This window comes from Rhinoraja longicauda, chromosome 3 (genome assembly GCF_053455715.1).
Source record: "Rhinoraja longicauda isolate Sanriku21f chromosome 3, sRhiLon1.1, whole genome shotgun sequence".
In the NCBI taxonomy this organism is placed as follows: Eukaryota; Metazoa; Chordata; class Chondrichthyes; order Rajiformes; family Arhynchobatidae; genus Rhinoraja; species Rhinoraja longicauda.
The window spans coordinates 80100703-80115624 of NC_135955.1; the positions used below are offsets into that span (position 1 = coordinate 80100703).

The window sequence follows — 14922 nt, forward strand, 5'->3', positions numbered from 1 at the left end:
AGGTGTTGTATTTCACTCTGAAGTGAGTTTCCAATCACAAATCTGCACCACATCATTATAATTGGCAATTTTCACTTTCACGGAATTACTTCCTAAGCCTCAGTTCCAACCACAGTTTGTCTGCTGCTAAAATATTTGCCTCTGCTTTTGTTACCTCTATTTGGAAAGAAGTTTGGACATCCTCCCACTGTCTACCCTCTGCACATCTGAAGCTATTGGAGGTTCTGTTGTCAAAATCACAACAGTCAACCCTGAACCTGACTGAGTCACAAAGGGTTGAATTCCTTTGAATTCCTCTTCCTGCACGCACTGCCATCTTTTGATTAAACAACTGAAATTGAGACATACATGACTGAAGTTGGCCTCCATGTTTGCTCTGTTCCATATCCCTTAATACCTTTCATTATCACAAATCCAGCACTCCAATGTCACATGTAGACCCCGTCATCAAGACTGTACATAGCATGCATAATATTCTTTCCCAGTCTATCCTATGGTAGATTTCAGACACACCTAAACTTGCCTCCATGCAACAAAAACTAGTTCTAGCCAATAAATGATTGCATTTCCAGCTATGATCACATCCATTGAATGGATAAACAAAAAAAGTCTGAAGAAGGGTCTCGACCCGAAACATCACCCATTCCTTCTCTCCAGAGATGCTGCCTGTTACTCCAGGTTTTTAGACAATAGACAATAGGTGCAGGAGTAGGCCATTCAGCCCTTCGAGCCAGCACCGCCATTCAATGCGATCATGGCTGATCACTCTCAATCAGTACCCCGTTCCTGCCTTCTCCCCATACCCCCTCACTCCGCTATCCTTAAGAGCTCTATCCAGCTCTCTCTTGAAAGCATCCAACGAACTGGCCTCCACTGCCCTCTGAGGCAGAGAATTCCACACCTTCACCACTCTCTGACTGAAAAAGTTCTTCCTCATCTCCGTTCTAAATGGCCTACCCCTTATTCTCAAACTGTGGCCCCTTGTTCTGGACTCCCCCAACATTGGGAACATGTTATCTGCCTCTAATGTGTCCAATCCCCTAATTATCTTATATGTTTCAATAAGATCCCCCCTCATCCTTCTAAATTCCAGTGTATACAAGCCCAATCGCTCCAGCCTTTCAACATACGACAGTCCCGCCATTCCGGGAATTAACCTAGTGAACCTACGCTGCACGCCCTCCATAGCAAGAACATCCTTCCTCAAATTTGGAGACCAAAACTGCACACAGTACTCCAGGTGCGGTCTCACCAGGGCCCGGTACAACTGTAGAAGGACCTCTTTGCTCCTATACTCTTTTGTGTCTATCTTAGGAAAAAAAGGCAACTTGGTTTTTAAATTAACAGTTCATGTAAAAGTGCCTCCATTGGCAGCAGAGAGTTTCTGACTTCAACTATCCTTTGCTAGGTATTTCCTTACTGAACTCCACAAAAAGCCGATCTGTTATGCGGTGCTGGCTCGAAGGGCAGAATGGCCTACTCCTGCACCTATTGTCTATTGTTATTTTAGGTCATGACACCTGGTCTTGGACGTCTAAACCAGCAGGAATAATTGACTTCTATTTGTCTAATTATTTCCTTAAAGCAATGAAGGAATCAATTAATTCACATGTTAGTCTTCTAACTTAGAAGAATATAGACCTAGCTTCTTAACCTCTCCTCAGATTTAAAGTTGGAATCCAGGTTTCATACTGCTAGATCCACATTATATTCTTTGCAAAGTGTATGTATGTTCTTCTCAAGGTATGGTGTCCAGAACAGATTGTACTCCAGATATGCTCGACCTAGTGCCTGTACTGTGGCATAACCTCCACATACTTCCAGTGCTTTCACAGAAATCATTCTGTTTGTATTGTTTACTTAGTATCTGTATAAGTCCAAGACATTTTAATGAATAACGCAAAAGGACCCCTGTATCTCCCTTGCTTCCAGTTTTTAATCATTCAGAAATGAAGTGCCTAAGTTTTGAACTGGTTTCAGTCACTTATTTTAAATTGTTCTATTTTGAAATAGTGAAATATCAGAAATCAATACACATTTTTCATGACTGATGATGGTACATGTCAAAAACATCAAACATTTATGTCAGATGTAAACTAATATATTGTGATCAAAGTCATGACTTCATAATTTATGTGCAAGCATTTGCTTTATTGTTGACAAAGCCTCTACTATCAGTTCAAGCATTTTAAAAAAAAACAGCATTAAAAAAATTGTATTGATTGTTGAATTGCTCCACTGTCCTTAAATCAGTATTTTAAAAACACTGCATTTCTGTCACTAATAGCCAATACTCATCAATATTAGGATGAACAACATTAGTTGTTGCTCCTAATGTTTGAGCAACTAAAAATATATTCTCCAAAAGCACAAATCTATATATATATATAAATACGTTATATATAAAATACAAAAAAAAACCATGGTGATATAGGATTTTTCACTGATGTTTTCCTGAACATTTTAGTGTAATTTCTCAATTTCTGAGGATGCCCTGCGTGCCATTGCATGTAAAGCAATTGATCGCCAGACAGGAGCAAGAGGACTGAGATCAATCATGGTATGTTAAGTGTCACTATTATAGCGAATGAATACTGTAGTTGAATTTTGGAAAATAAATTGAAAATGTTTTAAGGATGATCTCAAAATTAATTACTGCAGTGATAGAGTATCCATAGAGAACCAGATAGGGAGGAAATACTTTCTGTGTTTTGTGCAAGATAGCGCATTGCAGTGTAACAAAGATTTAACTTGCAAGTCAGGTGAATAGTAAGATTACTGAGCAATGTAACCACACATGATAATATTTGCCCATATTTTGTGGTTGTTGTGATGGCTAAATGAGCAGCTGAAACATATGTTATTGAATGCAGAAATCTTCAAATTTATACTGGAATTTTTCTGTTTCCCTGCCTTTTCCAGTGTGACCTTGGGAAGTATTCCTGCTTTATTTCAGTTAGGAGAGCAGGAATGCACCTTTTGCACTACTACCTCACAATATCTTCTTTGATGTTTTTGTATTAGTTTTTTCATTTTTAGTTTTAAAGATACAGCATGGAAACAGGCCCTTTGGCCCACTGGGTCCATAGAAACATAGAAAATAGGTGCAGTAGTAGGCCATTCGGCCCTTCAGGCCAGCACCGTCATTCAATATGACCGTGACTGATCATCCAAAATCAGTACACCTGCTTTTTCCCCATATCCCTTGATTACGTTGGCCCTAGGAGCTAAATGAAGGCATTTAATTTAGATTTGTGCTTCATGCAAACCATCGATCACCCATTCATATTAGTTTTATGTTATCCCACTTTCTCAACAACTGCTGACACACTTGGGCTAATTTAGAGGTCAATTAACCAACAGACCAACACGTCTTTGGGATGTGGTAGGAAACCCACACACTCACAGTGAGAGCATGCAAGCTATACACAGACATCACCTGATGTCAGTATCGATCCCAGGTCTGTGGTATTGTGAGGCCTCAGCTGCACCAGCATATTACCCATATTAATGTTAATTTTGCAGTTGAGATTAGAAATTTATATGTGGTAAAACTACAAGCATGAACTATATCTTAGTCCATGGTTCAAAGTGTCTTTTTGTATTAGTAGATAATGTAGTTTTATATTGATCTGCCTTCATGCACCACATGGTGGAAAAAGAACTGTTTGAATATAGCATTTGGAACAGGTTGCTTACAGTATAAATTGGATATGACAATTAAACACTCTTGACTTTACCCTTGACTAAATTGAGTGTTGGAACATAAATTGAAAATTGGAACATAGAGACACAAGGAATCACAGATGCTGGAATCTTGCGTAAAAGACAAAGTGGTGTAGTAACCCAACAAGTCAGGAGGCATCTGTGGAGAGAAAGGATAGACGATGTTTCAAGTTAGGACCCTTCTCTTGCTTTATATAATTTCCACTCAGTAGGTTTGGCAGTATCTGTGGAAAGAAAGACAGAGTTAATTTTCCAGCTCAAAGACTATTCAACAGATGACCATTTTTGTTTAGTTTCAGATTTTCAGTATCTGCAGTTTTGAAGAGGATTTTCGTGATTGCAATTCCTCCCTTTTAAACTGCCATAGAGATGAGGGAGAACAGGATAAAGTTGGGGGAAATGATGGGGTGACATGGGGTTGGAAGAAAGGTTGGTAACAGGGGAGATAGCACATGGGTCTCCAGATGGATGCTCCAGCCACCAATACATAGATTGGGCTAATTGTTTGTGTGCAGGGCACTACAGATATTTGAGAACTGAAGATATTTAGGCTACTTGAAAGTGACAAAGTGAGGATGGGATTTGTAAAATATAATAAAAACAATATTCCAGTGGCATTTTAAATTCTGCATGTTTCACTATTTTCAGTGTGATAGACTTGTTTATCGACCTGAGAAGCAAAGATCATGGGTTTTTGATCTAATTTTTGTTGGTAAGAAATTAATAGGTATCTGCCCACTTTGATCACATCCACAAAATATAATGGAGAAATGAGACTATTTTAGGATGTATTGAAACAAAAAAAATGCCCAGTCCAATCTCTACTCTCCAAGACTTCAACAGAAAATATGTGAAAGTGCTTCAGCTTTTGCTGGGTTTAACTTCTATGCAAGTTTGCTGGGTTTAACTGGTTCTAACTTCTACGCAAATACATGCAGCTAAAATTACATGTCTGATAGATGGTAATGTTTGATTTTATTTCAGGAACAAATACTGCTTGAACCAATGTATGAGATCCCAAATTCAAATATCATTAGTGTTCATATAGATAAGGATGTTGTTGATGGCAAGAAGAAGCCACAGTATATTAGGTAAGCTGCCATATTCCTACATATTCCTGCCATATTCCTACTAATTAGAATGACATGAATGTTAACCAGTTAACTGTGAATGATTAAGATGAGCATAACATGTATTGTAAATGTTGTTTTTTACAATACAACAAGAAGTTTATAATTGCGAAGATCTTGAACAAGTTTGGTCTATATATCTTCCTTGGTCTAGATATATTATAGTTTGTTTCCTTCTGTACATAAAGCTTAAAATAAATTGTTTTACAAAAGTATTATCCTAATGATAACAAAGCATTTATTTTAGCTTAACACAAAGAACAAAATATTTGCCATAGCATTATCACCTTAAAACACTTTAAATTCTAACATGCTGAAAAGTTCAAACAACATTAACATTTCTCTCTCTCGTTGCCTCTCTCTGTCTGGTGCGAATTGTTCTATTCAGTATGTTTTCTAAGATTCTACTTTCTGTATTAATATAAACTAAACAAAGATGATTACTTCTTACAGGGCATCACCAAATGTGGATAACAACCGTGATGATTATGACTGGATGAAAAAGGTTGACACCAACAAATGAATAGCCAGTGGAATAGTAAATAACACAATGCAAATTGAGCTGGTTTGGACGATAAACCAAAACAACTAAACAAAACCACGCTCATTTATGATCAATAAACGGGAAGTTTACAGATGATAGATTTTTACCAGTTTATTTAAACTCCTGCAATGGTTTGTAAGTCAATGCAGTAAAACATACTGGAAAATAATATTTGGAAGAATAATGAAGGAAAACAAAGTTTCGTCAGGATTTTCCTTATTTGTCAGGGAGCGAGTAGAGATTGGGTTAAGGTGGCAAATGGGTATAATGTTGGGTAGGTGAGGCGAAAAGAAATTGAAGAAGAATTATTGTAAGAGTAGAAATAAAGATGGCATGAATGTTAAAATGTAGTTGGTTCTGGATACAACACTTGAGCATGAAATGTAGAAATGAAGACAGGGAGAGACAATAAATGACCGTATGGAATGGCATTCCCAATCTCGTTGTACCCCTGTACAATGACAATAAAGATATATTGTATTGTAAAATCATAGACACACACACACACAGCACCGGTCCCCAGGCACTGGGGGAGGTCTTTTGACGCGTCTCGCAGGTTGCTAGCGGTGGGGGAAGGGCTGGGCTGGGCTGGAGCCAGCCAGCCAGTGAGCGCGGTTGTGTTGCTGGACTGGGGGCGGTGCGGTGCGGTTGCTGGGTCCAGTGAGGTGAGGACGATGTTCGCGGGGCCGGACATGGACGGGACCGGGGAATGGTTCTGGCACCAGGAGGTGTCGGCCGGCCTGTACCTGATCCGTGAGCGCTTCTTCGAGGCGGACAAGCGCGCCAACATCTGGCTGCTGCAGGGCTCGCAGCGGGACCTGGTGGTGGACAGCGGCCTGGGCCTAGTGAACCTGCCTGGCTTCCTGCGGGCCCGGGGCCTGATCGGCAGCAAACCCGTGCTGGCCGTCGCCACCCACATCCACTTCGACCACTCGGGCGGCCTGCACCACTTCGAGCGGGTGGCCGTGCACAGGGCCGAGGCCAGAGGCTTGATGCAGGGGGACAACTACGAGACGGTCACCTGGCTGTCTGACGGCGAGTTTTCCATGGTCCCTCGGCCGGGCTGGAAAGCAAACACGTACAGAGTGAAGGCTGTGCAGCCTTCCCGAGTCCTGGACGAGGGTAAATGTCTTGTCGCTGTGGTGGCCGCTCGCCTTTCGGCGGAAATCAACGCATAAATCCTTGTCTTGCTGCTGCTCAGTGGGCACAATCTAACTCGGTCTTATTGAAACCGTAGGAGCTGCACTTCGTGCTCAGCTGGTAGATTTCAACTGAAGGCAGTATTGAGGGCATAGAAACGAACAGAAGGTTGACCAAATTAAGCTAGCAAATGCTGGAGATAGAGCCATAGGAAACACTTTTCTACTCAACTCGTCCATTCCAGATGCCCCCATCTAAACTAGTTTATTTGGTCCATATCCCTCAAAACCTTTCCTATCTATATGTACCTGTACACCAGCACAATGGTAGCGCAGCGGTAGAGTTGCTGCTTTACAGCGAATGCAGCGCCGGAGACTCAGGTTCGATCCTGACTACGGGTGCTGCACTGTAAGGAGTTTGTACGTTCTCCCCGTGACCTGCGTGGGTTTTCTCCGAGATCTTCGGTTTCCTCCCACACTCCAAAGACGTACAGGTATGTAGGTTAATTGGCTGGGTAAATGTAAAAATTGGCCCTAGTGGGTGTAGGATAGTGTTAATGTACGGGGATCGCTGGGCGGCACGGACTTGGAGGGCCGAATAGGCCTGTTTCCGGCTGTATAGATATGATATGATATGATATTCTTAAACTGTGTCCCCTGGTTCTGGACTCACCCAACATCGGGAAGATTTTTCCTGCATCTAGTGTTAAAGTTCGATCCCGCACTATCAGACAACAAACCACATTAGACACCTTAAGAAAGTAACAATACCTTTTTAATTACACATGGGGGAGTGGGAGAGCAACCCCGAGTATGGCTACACACTTGCTGTCCCTCGTGGTCCCACTCACTTGAATTGTGCACAGACAGTATTATTTATATCTGAGTATTCACGGGTAATTAATCACACACATCCCTCAGTACCTCCAGAACCAGGGGTCACAGTTTAAGAATAAGGGGTAGGCCATTTAGAACAGAGATGAGGAAAAACTTTTTTAGTCAGAGAGTTATGAATCTGTGGAATTCTCTGCCTCAGAGGGCAGTGGAGGACAATTCTCTGAATACATTCAAGAGAGAGCTAGATAGAGCTCTTAAGGATAGCGGAGTCAGGGGATATGGGGAGAAGGCAGGAACGGGGTACTGATTGAGAATGATCAGCCATGATCACATTGAATGGCGGTGCTGGCTCGAAGGGCCGAATGGCCTTCTCCTGCACCTATTTTCTATTGTCTATTGTCTACATTCCTCTACCAGTTCCTATCTTTTCTGGCACCAGTTCTTATCTTGTCTGGATCAAGGCTGGTCTTTCTGTGTGGTTTTAGTTAGCAATCGGGCGTCTGATCTTTTTAATCACAACACCTTGGATCTGTTTCTTTTGTCATACACAACATCGCAATTTCAGCTAATCACAGCATTTTATCTTGTTTCCACATATTTCTTGCCTGAGTCATTCCTCTGCAGTTCTAAAACTCTTTCATTCCCTCTTTTTATCATTATTTGATAACAATTAAAGTCCCCACGAAGCACAGAGTGGTTGGATACACTGTATAACAAATATCAATTAAAAGCAGTCACAATCTTTCTGAGATCAGAATATTTCACAAAACACAGGTCGAAGGGACAGTAACTTGATCTTCTCACGGCTCGTCCCACATGGACATGTTGAGAACTTTGTCGCACCCCATATACCAGATAATTTCCCCAGGTCCTGCCCACCCAGGCCAGCCCCAGGACAAAAAGGAGGGTCAGTAGCCGCATTGTCCTTTCTTGGTTTTCCGATCCGTTTGCAGTCAGATGTATCTAACGTGGGTGGTCTTCAACCTTCACGGTGATGAGTGTTGTCAGTAGCACTTGGTATGGTCCCTTCCAGCGTGGTCCCAATTTCTTCGGATCCCAGTTCCCTACCAGTACGTAGTCTCCTGGTAGTATGGACTCGACCCCGTGCTCAACTGGTAGTGGCTTCTGTGCCTCTCGTACCTGGTAATGCAGGACTGATAAGGCATGGGTTAATTGCTGTGCATAAGTAATTAATTAATCGCTGAGGGCATGTAGGGCAAAACTAACTTCCACACTCTTAGTCGCACCCCAGGGGGTGCGTAGCGTCTGACCTTACATTATTTCGGCCGGTGTTAGTTTAGTAGCTCCGTGTGGGGTCACCCTCATCTCAAAGAGGGCCAAGGGAAGGACCTTAACCCAACTCTGCCTTGTTTCCTCTGTGGGTATACTATTGTTCTCTACATAATTGGTTTGGATGACAATGTATTTAACATTGTTGGTAAATTGGCAGATGACACAAACATTGGTGATATAGTGGATAGTGAGGAAGGGCATCTAAGTTTACAATGTGATCTAGATCAATTAGAAGGAGGGGGGGGGGGTGATAAGGAACTAGAGTAGGAATTGCACAGTAAATGGAAGAGCCCTGGAAAGTGTTACAGACCTGAGTGATCTGGGAGTATTTGTGCTCAATTCCTGAAAGTGATGAGTCAGGTAGACTGTGTGGTTGAAAAGAACAAATTGAGAATATAATGTTATTGTTGTACAAGTCTTTGGTGAGAGCACAATTGGAGTACTGTGTGCAGATCTGGTTGCACAGGTATAGGACGAGTGTCATTAAATTGGAAAGGGTGCAGAAGAATAGTCCATGCCGAGGGGGGGAGGAGGCTACAAAAGGAGGGTTTTACAGGCTCAATCATAGAGTTCGTTGAGAACATAGACCAACAGACTTCAGTATGTCAAGGAAATTGAGAGATCTGGGGATATTTCAAGAAAATGGAGTGGAGGGAAAAGATTGGCCATTGTCTGAATGACTGACAAAACAGGCGAATCTATGATTCTATGATCAAATCATCATTGCAGCATAACTGTAGATCTTGACTGCAATAGTGCAGGTGACCAGGAGAGGTAAAATAACCTCCCAAAAGTTTTGTATAAGTTCTATGCTTTTCCACAGTCTACCCCTAAGACAAGATAAAATAACACTACATTTTGCTTATTAAGGTTAACAATGTTAAGGTGTTTCACAAAAAAAATGGTCCTATAATTATATAAAGCCAACAAAGTTATTGTAAGGTTTTTTATGGTCACGACTGGGTTGCTATTAAAGTTTTTATATATTAATGATTGAAATACTTGCATTATATATTAAACATAATTGGCAATTACAGAAATTTTCCTGAGATCCTTATGTTTTTCATGCTAGGTGACATTATTAATCTTGGAAACCGTCAACTCACTGTCCTACACATGCCTGGTCACTCCAGAGGTTGCATCTGCCTTCATGACCAGGAGAACCGTATTCTCTTTAGTGGTGATGTCGTATACAATGGTGCCCTGATTGACTGGCTCCCTTACAGTAACATCAGTGACTACATCCGAACATGCAGACGCCTAATGACTCTAGTGGAAAATAACCTTGTGCAACAAGTGTTACCAGGTCATTTTGATTCCTTTGATGCTGAAAGTCTTTACAACTTGACCTCGAATTATGTTGCCAGTGTTGGAGTGTGCCATAAAATTTCATCATTCACTCTTCAGTACATTGCAGCTCTCGTCTTATGGTTGAAATATTCTTGTGGACAGAATGCTCGATAAGATTGGTGGCACAAAACTTAACATTTCAGCTTTCAGATTTTATTAAGATTGCTTTGTAAAGAAGGAGTGTAATTGTAAATTAAATGATATTCGTTCTTAGATATTTAAGGTTATTACTTGCTAATTAGAGGAGACTATTTTATGATCATCCATCTTTGGGGACTTGTATAGTCGTGTAACAATTCTGCAACTAACATGGTGAATATGTTGTGAGTATATTAAGTTTCCAAAAAATAGAAATGAAAATTTGATTTAACAATAGAAAAAGAAAATTCATATTGAAGTTTTTATGTTTTATGAAACAATGCCTTTAAAGTTTCATTACCATAATAACAATTTCAGTGATGCAGGTTTTTAAATAGGCTCTTTAATTTTAGATACTAAATGGATATTAAACGTATAGTTGAAATATTACTTGCCTGATTTTGCAAAGAGAACAGATTTGCAAAAATGGCTTGTTTAAATTAATACATAATTCTTTCTACCTTCTCTGACCTGATAAAAACAAAGACGGACTGGGGTCTAATGAGAAGCTGCAAAAAAAGATCTTTATAGTATTTGGTAATGGACAAGATAAAACATGTTCCTTCTCAAAAAAATCCACATCTTTATGAATTTCTCAATTGGTCAGGTAAAATTTAAAGAATAACCTTAAATGATAAAATATTGAATACAGTGCAGCCATTGGAAGCTGGTACATTTCTCCAATAAAAGTATGCAAATAAACTATTTCAAAAATAAAATAAGATACAAATTGGACATTATTAAAACCATTATGCCATAAATTCCAACAACATAATTTATTGAGCAATTTATTTTCCTTAATATCTATCTGAATGTGCACTTAAGAGTCATGCAGTGTGGAAACAGGCGCTTGGGCCCCATGAGCCCACACCGACCAACATGTCCCATCTATTCCAGTCCCACCTGCCTGGGTTTCGCCCATATCCCTCCAAACCTGTCCTGTCCATGTACCTGTCAAAATGTATCTTAAATGTTGCAATAGTACCTGCCTCAACTACCTCCTCCGGCTGCTCGTTCCATACACCCACCACCCTATGTGTAAAGGAAGTTGCCCCTCAGGTTAATATTAAATCTATCCACCCTGATCTTAAACCTATGTCCTCTGGTATCTCGATTCCCCTACTCTGGATAATAGACTTAAGCCAAGTTTTTCATGTTTCAAGCCAGTGTCGTTTGATAACTTAGTTGTTTTCCTTCTTTTAACTATCTTTGAAGCTCCTGTCATCCTTTCTTCCTATAATTGAACCTTTATCAACTGATAACATTATCTCTAGTTGGTATTATTTGTATGCACAAGTAAACAGGGATGCAGGAGTGTTGTGTGCAATTTTGTTCTCCTAATTTGAGGAAGGACATTATTGCTATTGAGGAAGTGCAGCGTAGGTTCACCAGGTTAATTCCCGGGATGGCGGGTCTGACATATGATGAAAGAATAGGGCTACTGGGCTTGTATTCATTGGAATTTAGAAAGATGAGAGGGGATCTTATAGAAACAAAAAATTCTTAAAGCATTGGACAGGCTAGATACAGGAAAAATGTTCCCGATGTTGGGGGAGTCCAGAACCAGGGGTTACAGTTTAAGAATAAAGGGTAGGCCATTTAGGACTGAGATGAGGAAAAGAAAATTCAACCAGAGCGTTGTGAATCTGTGGAATTCTCAGCCACAGAAGGCACTGGAGGCCAATTCACTGGATGTTTTCACGAGAAAGTTAGATTTAGCTCTTAGGGCTAATGGAATCAAGGGATGTGGGGAAAAAGCAGGAACGTTGTACTGACTTTAGATGATCGGCCACTATCGTATTGAACGGTGGTGCTGGGTTGAAGGGCCGAATGGCTTACTCCTGCACCTATTTTTCTATGTTTCTATGAATTCCATGCACTTTTAAAGTTTAATTTGACAAACATCCAAGTATCATTCTTTCCAAAGTCAGGCTGATATGGTATGAAACCACCTCATCTTGTTTTGTCTGCTTGGCAGTGTATTCAATTTTAGGGTCCAGGGAAGCAAAATTGCTCTCACCTATTTATCAACGTGAAGAAGACGCTGATTTATGTTGCTAAGAATGGTATTACAACTAAGTTTGAAATAGGGTGTTGCCAACATCTTCACATCTAAAACTCTAATTTGTTCGCTTGTTCCTGAACTACAGCCAAAAAGGTACATGATAGCGCAACAATTTTTAGCCCACCTTACTCACCGTGGTCCCATGGAAGCCGTTTCATTGAAATCGGTGTTATATTTTTAAAGTTATGCACATTTTAAAGTTTGAAAAACCATGCATGCGCAGTTGGGGCTCTGTTGATCTGGTACTTACGTAAGATGGCCGCCGCATCCACTTGTGCGCAGACCGAACGCGTCCGTGCCTGCGCAGTTGGGGCACGTTGAGCAGGACTCGGCCTCCTGTCTCTTGGGGGCTGGAGAGCCAGACCTGGTGCCAGGGGAAGCAGTCGGGGCCTGGGCCTGGGCATGACTGGGTAACTGCGAGCCTGAGGTGGGCCAAGGGGAAAGGCGGCAGCAGCAGCAGCAGCAGCGGCGGTGAGGCCTGGCAATGGGCCTGCCCTCGGCTCCCCCGTCCCCCCTCCTCTCCCTGGCCGGCTCAGCTCCTTCCCCACACCGTCCAGAGTCCAGCGGCTAAGCAACAGTGGGAGAGCTGCCACCGTCTACCAATGAACATCCCCGCACCGGGACGGGACAGAACTCTTCCCCTCCCCCCCCACCACCCCTGCTCCGGGAGGCAGGTTGCTATCAGTTTACTTGCACAGTTTAAGAATAATGAGTTTATGCCAGGGGTCACAGTTTAAGAATAATGGGTAGGCCATTTGGGACTGAGATGAGGAAAAACATCTTCACCCAGATAGTTGCGAATCTGTGGAATTCTCTGCCACAGAAGGCAGTGGAGGCCAGTTCACTAGATGTTTTCAAGAGAGAGTGAGATTTAGCTCTTATGGCTAAAGGAATCAAGGGATATAGGGAAAAAGCAGGAATGGGCTCCTGACTTTAGATGATCATCCATTATCATATTGAATGGCGGTGCTGGCTCGAAGGGCCGAATGGCCAATCTTGCACCTATTTTTCTATGTTTCTTTTTGTAACTCTGTTACACCCCCTCTTTTTGCTTTTGAACTCTAGATTACATTCCCTAACTTCTTTAATTCTGTATTACATTCTCTTTTGTTTTCTAACTCCGTGTTACATTCCCTTTTCGTTCTCTATTACCCCTCCTCCACTGCTCTCTAACTCTGTGTCACATTCCCCCTGATATTCAATAACTGTATTACATCCCCCGACTGTTCTTTAACGGTATTACATTCCGCTGTTTTCAACCTCTGTGTTACATCCCCTTACTATGCTCTAACTGTGTTAGGGTCCCCTACTGTTCTCTAACTCTGTTGTTTCCCCATTATGTGCTCTAACTGTGTTAAGGTCCGCTACTGTGCTCTAACTATGTGTCGGTCCCCTACTGTGTTGCATCTCCCTTCTCAAAGTCAAAGTCAAAGTCAACTTTATTGTCAATCCTCAGCCAGTTTACACAGACAGAAAATCGAAATACCGTTTCCCACAATCCCGAGGAACAAAGTGCATAAAATTAAGTTAAAATTAAAAAGGCACAGCAAACAACAATCAACATAAAATATAAAATATAGTCACTTCAATGACTTCAGATGAAGATGAATATATTACAATACAGTAGTGCAAAGCCTGTCCATAGCAGCGTTAAAAAAAAGTGTCTGGTGCTGGATGTGCGTGTGTGTGGGGTGTTAAAGTCCAGGTCCAATGGGGGCAGGGGAGAGAGGAGGAAGGGAGGGGAGAGAGTTCAGCATCCTGACAGCCTGGTGGAAAAAACTGTTCTTTAGTCGGGTGGTGCTCGACCTCAGGCTGCGAAACCTTCTCCCTGAAGGCAGGAGGGTGAAGAGGCTGTTGGAGGGGTGGGAGGGGTCGCCCACAATGCTCAATGCTTTGCGGGTGAGGCGGGTGGTGTAAAGGACCAGGAGTGTTGGGAGTGAGGCGCCAGTGATCCTCTCAGCAGTGTTCACTATGCGCTGCAGGGTCTTACGGCTGGAGGCTGTGCAGCTTCCGAACCACACAGTGATGCAGCTGCTGAGGATGCTCTCGATGGCGCCTCGGTAAAAAGTGTACATTATGGGTGTGGGCGCTCCCGCTCTCTTCAGTTTGCTGAGGAAGTAGAGGCGCTGCTGGGCTTTCTTGGCGATGGACGTGGTGTTGTTGCTCCAGGAGAGATCCTCGGTGATGTTCACCCCCAGGAATTTGGTGCTGCTCACCTGCTCCACAGCAGCACCATTGATGGTCAGTGGTCAGAGTTCTGTGCTCTAACTCTGTGTTACTTCCCCGACTGTGCTGTAACTCTGTGTTACGGTCACCTACTGTGCTCTCACACTGTCTTATATCCACCTACTGTGCTCTAACTCCGAGTTATGATCCCCTACTGTGCTCCAACTGTGTTACGGTCCCCTCCTGTTCTAAAACTCTGGGCTACAGTCCCCCACTGTGCTCTAACTATTGTTACGGTTCCCTACTGTTCTCTAATTGTGTTACGGTCCCTTACTGTCCTCTAACTGTGTTACTGTGCCCGACTGCTCTAATTATGTGTTACTTCCCCGACTGTGCTTTGACTCTGTTACGGTCCCTACTGTGCTCTAACTGTGTTACGGTCCCCTACTGTGCTCTAACTCTGTGTTACGGTCCCCTACTGTGGCCTGATTCTGTGTTACAGTCCCCTACTGGCCTCTAACTCTGTGTACGGTC

The 14922-nt window shown here is 42.3% G+C and overlaps 1 protein-coding gene and 1 pseudogene across 1 annotated transcript; both read left to right on the forward strand.

The window, feature by feature from the left end:
- The window catches only part of LOC144592265 (ATP-dependent clpX-like chaperone, mitochondrial), a 32205-nt pseudogene extending 26826 nt beyond the window's left edge, over positions 1-5379 (forward strand).
- Positions 5380-5982: 603 nt separating this feature from the next.
- mblac2 (metallo-beta-lactamase domain containing 2) lies at positions 5983-10369 on the forward strand. The gene is made up of 2 exons (XM_078396519.1): positions 5983-6522; positions 9742-10369. The coding sequence occupies exons 1-2, from the start codon at positions 6075-6077 to the stop codon at positions 10131-10133; spliced, it is 840 nt and encodes a 279-aa protein (XP_078252645.1). The 5' UTR covers positions 5983-6074; the 3' UTR covers positions 10134-10369.
- Positions 10370-14922: the final 4553 nt, after the last annotated feature.